General features: G+C 43.8%; 2 protein-coding genes across 2 annotated transcripts; both read left to right on the top strand.

Moving 5' to 3' along the window:
* Positions 1-943: 943 nt before the first annotated feature.
* Positions 944-1,378, top strand: T265_11296 (hypothetical protein; the record flags this gene model as incomplete). The annotated part of the gene is made up of 1 exon (XM_009177917.1): positions 944-1,378. The coding sequence occupies one exon, from the start codon at positions 944-946 to the stop codon at positions 1,376-1,378; it is 435 nt and encodes a 144-aa protein (XP_009176181.1).
* Positions 1,379-1,416: 38 nt separating this feature from the next.
* Positions 1,417-4,342, top strand: T265_11295 (hypothetical protein; the record flags this gene model as incomplete). The annotated part of the gene is made up of 4 exons (XM_009177916.1): positions 1,417-1,558; positions 3,876-4,029; positions 4,068-4,133; positions 4,168-4,342. 4 exons carry the CDS (start codon positions 1,417-1,419, stop codon positions 4,340-4,342), a joined length of 537 nt encoding a protein of 178 aa, XP_009176180.1.
* Positions 4,343-5,825: the final 1,483 nt, after the last annotated feature.

Raw genomic sequence — 5,825 nt, 5'->3', positions numbered from 1 at the left:
GGCTCCTCCTACAAAATATATATATACGTATATATACATGTCTATATATATGTATATATATACTGCGTAATCTGATAGCACTTTGGTACTCCCTGTGACCATGTTATACGCATTATTGTTACCGCGGATCAAAGTCACCGGGCCTGATTAAGAATCCTTGTTTGAAGTCCGCAATCGGAGCTCTGTCACAGGAACATACTTTTCCGCAGGGATGAGTCGAAATTGCTCGATTCAGAACTAGTGTCTGTGTGTACAGTAGCTGAAAAATAGAGTTGCGGTAGAAATAACTGAAAAAATGAATTTGAACATGCGTTGGAGAAAAAGCGGTTTCAGGCGGACGGATGCCGATGCATTAGCCATTCAGAAGTTACTAGGAGGGGAGTCTGGTACACTAATTACACTGTCCCATGTAAGGATAAATTGACAACCTTACCTTATCCCCTAGCAACATATACACACTGATTGTGCAACCCCCCGCCCATATTTCCAGTTAAGACAGTCAAACATGTTTCTCAGCTTGCATGGGTTCTGTTACCAATGTTCCCGGATTTCAAGCACGAAACCTGGGACTTGGAATACTGAAAACTGGTGTACAGTTAACAAAGCTCACTACTAACAAGGGCACATTCAGTTTTGATTTTAGATTGATGTTGAAATCGGTCTGTCGCAAGCGACTTAGTAAGGATTGCCCTGTATCATTGAGCACAATGATACCTCATCGACAGACAAAGCAATCCCAGACACGCTTTGTTCTTCGCCATTCCCGCCGCATGATACACATCATTTAGGATACGGACAATCAACTTCATGAAGCCAATTTGATTAGAGATAACCCCGAACTTGAATCAGGATACTGACATCGCAAAACGGAGGCAAGATATATGTCGCCGGACTGTCAAACCAGTTTCTCGCAATTGAGGAAAGAAAGCAAGCGTAAATCGTCATGATCGACTGTCTGCTTCCCCTCACCGGACGAGGTACCGAATTATGGCCATCTTCTGAAGTTGTTAGCATCTCGGTAGTCCCCAAGTCGGTGCCGTCACCTGTTACTGTTCGGAAAGGTGAAAAGATTTCGTTTGCCACCTTGCAGACGGTGGCAGCAAGTGAAGTCGTGCCACAACGGGTTCGTCTGCGGATTCACCGAAATGCGGTTGAAGGGGACAAAGTAGAAGACGTAGATGTTGATCACGTGATTATAGACACTGCTATTAAACCGAACACCCAAACTGCCGACTCCGCTGGTCTGGAAATTGATCCGGTGGATGGTGGGTTCCTCGTCAATGCGGATTTTGAAGCTCGCGCTGGAATTTTGCTGCTGATGATGCCGCATCATATTGGGACCCTGTTTTTGGATTCCGGCGAGGGGTTGAACATTTGAATTTCGCTGAGGAAATGATGGCTTTAGCTTGAAAAAATATGGCTAGGATTGCACCAAAAGAACCCACTGCAGCGTCCGATTCGAACTATCAGCCCATTCGGAATCAGTATCAGTCGTCACTGGGGTCCAGCCTCGGGCCAGACCTAAGCTGGGAAGCAATCGGTTATGTAGATTCGCGAAGTCTGTTAACACGCTCTCTGTGTCGGTTCAGTGAAATGCGCATCCCTCAGAACAGTCCAAAGTAACCTTCCTACCACTGGAATTTATATAACTCTATTCAACATGGTTACGATTCATGCGGTATAGTCTCATCGTCTTTGTGTGGTTTAGGTGTGATATATACTGCAGCACTTGCCGTATGCATCACAACTTACACCTATTTGGATCGGTGAGAAAGCCATGAATATGGCCTTTCCTGATCTCTGCATTTTTTTCACAGATCCAGCGGTATTCGCTCCTCAGTCTTTATGAGCCATTTTTTGTGCATACTCAGACTTGGGTAGCATTCATTTTGGTTCATATTTTGACTTGTCATGTCCTCGCAAATACAGGGAACTGGTGATCGTCGCTCAGGCATCGCGTTTAATACTAAGGCCGATTGACAGCCGAATGCTACTCAAAAGCTTTAGAAGCATCTGGTACGTCTCCAGCACACAGTTCATTACAGATTGATTTCACTGAGTCCAGGTTTAGACCTAGGGGCTTGCCCTGAATGGAAGTAGGCTCGGCACCACCACTTGTTGTTCAAAGTACAGAGCTTGCTTCCAATCACCCAAGAGAGTGCTCCGAATAAAGTGAGCCCACGAGAAAGCAATGAAAGTGCTGGGTTGGAAATTCATCTACACTCTGATAGAAAGATATCAAAGGAAGGAGCAGTCTACCTACTTAGGCTGAAAAGTGTCTCCGTTGCATATGTCATCCTAGACACAATAATAAAGCATTGGCGGCGAAGTCAGGACGATAACAATATCCAATAATCTTGTCAGTGTCGGTATATCAGTACAGAAGAGCACGTTCGACTAAGGCTTTTGCGATCCAACTTTTAACGGCAGGAACTGATGTTCATACATCCCCCGAAATACATCAGAGTATGATCAAGAAGGTTGGTCAACACACTTCAGGTTTGATGGTCAGATACGTGAACACAATCGTGGATTTTGGCTCAAGTGATCTTGGGATGCTGAATCAATTAATATTTCATGAGGACGGTTTGAAAAGTGAGGTCTTCAACAAGATATCTGGTGTAAACCAGCAGGTTGTACGCCGTTCTAGAGAATGTGTGACCTGAACCATAAGTGAGTTTCAGCAGGTTTCAAAACACCTTCTCGGAGGCTGTGTACCCCATGGCACTACTTGGGAATGAACGAAACAATGAAGTATTTGGAAAAATGAAGACTGGATAGTAGTATGTCATGCAAACTACAATAAAACAAACGAAAATGTGCGGCGAAAGCTCTGAGTATTGCCTTCTTTTTGTCTTGTCTTGTCTTATTCAACAAAAAAGACAGTTCTGTCGAATTGAGCAATAACAATCGACAAGGGCACCCGGTTGTGTTTCTGTTCCTCGTTCTGCGCGTGTGCTTCTCAAGGATACGTGCTCTTTAGTAGAACGCAAAATTGTATTATCGGAAAACTTTGGAAAAACTGATCGTTTCTGTTGGCCTTTCGTGCACTGTCATTTGAATTTACGAAGCCCAACTAAACTAATGGGACTAAAAGAACCTTTTTTCCCGGAACATTAGTTCTCACATAAACGTTCTCAAATAGAAGCGGAATCTGTACCCATAGAAAACGGTGTAACAGAGAAACTGCTTATTCAACAAAAAAGACAGTTCTGTCGAATTGAGCAATAACAATCGACAAGGGCACCCGGTTGTGTTTCTGTTCCTCGTTCTGCGCGTGTGCTTCTCAAGGATACGTGCTCTTTAGTAGAACGCAAAATTGTATTATCGGAAAACTTTGGAAAAACTGATCGTTTCTGTTGGCCTTTCGTGCACTGTCATTTGAATTTATGAAGCCCAACTAAACTAATGGGACTAAAAGAACCTTTTTTTCCCGGAACATTATTTCTCACATAAACGTTCTCAAATAGAAGCGGAATCTGTACCCATAGAAAACGGTGTAACTCTGAAGAGAAACTGAAAAAAAAAACAAGCTAAATCTGTTTTGCTCCGTATAAAATTATTAGCAGTTTGTTCTTAATGAACCTTTGGGCGGAGTCAAACCCGCTAGGTTTTTTTCTGACCTGCTGGCCGTTATCCGCAATACGCCAAATTACTTCGGTCAGCGGAAATTTATAGACCGCTATTGTTCCTGTGGTTTCCGCTGTCGCTATTGATAAATTAGTAAACCGCCTACTTAACACAAGACCTCTAAATTGTCCTCGGGGGTATGGTACTTCGGCTAAAACTTTTTGACAATTTTTTCTGCCTGAAGTTGTGTGCTTGTGTTTTCATGACTTTGTGGGAAATCGGGTTTCGCCCTAAGTTTCACATAGAACGTATAGCCCGCAATTCACATGAGCAGCCTGATCATACGATTCCTGACTGGGCTGAGGGACTGGTTACGAATACCAGAAACCTGATCAACCTGCCAAAGTCTGTTGAGTTGACTCTCCACAGTTTGGACCTTACACGGTCCGTCCTACTGAGGTGAGCATCTGGGGACAGATGATGTGGGGCGTCTTCAGGTCTCCGACCACCAATGCCTCAGAAGCATGCCTGGTTTCGGATGGCGTCAGTGTGTTAGTAACGAGGTAATTAGAAAACGGGTATTTGGTTGTGCTGCAGGTACTTCGATCCGAGAAAACATCCAGCACCACCGACTACGATGGCTCGGTCATGTGCTACACATGCCGAAACACCGTCTACCGAGGCGACTGTTGTTCTCCGTGTCTCCCTCAGAACGGCTCAAACCGCAAGCTGGACAGCGTATGACTTGGCGGAAAGGTGTGAAACAAATTGAAGCGAGTTTGGGTGTTGTTGGCGTTGTACGCCTTCCAGGATGGGGTTCCCGTGACCCCGCCTATGCAAAATATCACTGCCCAAACACCGCCCAAAATTTGTTTTCCATCAAAGCTGAACTTTTTAGATCAGCGGAGATGACAGTGCCAAATCATAATAGCAGTTTTTTTCTCAAGTGGTACCCCAGGGCTTTTAATATAATTATAACTAAATATGTAACTAGACGAACCTTATGGCTGTACGGCAGCAAAGCATCTAGGCCAACACTGAGAGTTGCCTTCTTTGATAATATGCAGCTTAGTGTGAAATATGTGACGCGTGTGACGCTGTTTAGAAACTGTGATGGGTCACACGCTTCAGCAGCTAGAGGAATGTGCTGACTTACCGACATGTCAGAAAACCTATAATACTGTACAATATTCTTGGAAAAATCCAAGGTCAGAGAAGAGGTTCAAACACTACCATCAACCAGCTGCCCGAGGGGGACGTTTTCGAAAGAAACATCACTGGGTTGCACACTCTGTTGGACGCACCGATGACAGTAGTTTATTCATTACGGTGCAGTACGGTACTACTGGTTCCTCGTAACTGTTATTAAGATATGCAACAAACCTTATGGGTAGCGTCAGTCTGTTTATGTTTCACGGACTGACCATATTTTGCGCAAACGTCCGCATATCGACCTCAGTATGTTGATTGTTCCTGATGATGAAATAAGTGCACGTTCAGTTCGCGAATCAATAGGTGCGCTTCAACCTTTTTGTTTTAGCCTTTGGATTTTTCACAGGTAAATGCTCAGCTGCTTATTTACCTGGATCCTGTATGGCGGTTGATGAGTAGCTCACCCGATGGGGTTTTGGCTTTCACCTCTATGTCAAGCAAACCAGACAAATTTGTACTGAATTCCCACGGTAATTCCAAAGCGTTTGATGTATCAAAAGTCATTTGCATTACTGCGCCATTCAACTAGAAATACTCAATTTTAACCAGAATACTCGTCTGACTTGTCTCCTCTGTTTACCCACTGGGCAGATCAGCAACACTGAGCAGTAACCTAGACTCTAAACAATCAACGAAAATTTTATTGCTATTGCCGGTTGCTATGAGGAAACAGGCTAATGTGGATGAGTTAACGTAGTGGTTAGTTTCTTGCAATAACACCAAAGAATCTCTTCTGTTGGATCCCGTGGGGGTGCTAGTCCAATAGAATTGTGGTCCCGAAATCCATCTGATTGGGCTCACATGAAGCACAGTCGTCTCTGACATTCTATTTGTATTTGCGGCTACTTTGATAAGGGAACAGATGGGCTTCAGACAAAGATGATGCATACCGTTAAAGTATGCCTAAGCTATTCAGAGAATATGAGCCGCAATTTCTGTAAACTAACACCAGGATCCGCACAACGGGATGACTTCGTGAGATGGCTTCATAAATTAGTCGTGCTTTTTTCACTTTTTGTTATTCTACTCCAAATGATAAAGTA

This window comes from Opisthorchis viverrini (genome assembly GCF_000715545.1).
Source record: "Opisthorchis viverrini unplaced genomic scaffold opera_v5_485, whole genome shotgun sequence".
Lineage (NCBI taxonomy): Eukaryota > Metazoa > Platyhelminthes > Trematoda > Opisthorchiida > Opisthorchiidae > Opisthorchis > Opisthorchis viverrini.
This window is presented reverse-complemented; position numbering and strand designations above follow the sequence as displayed.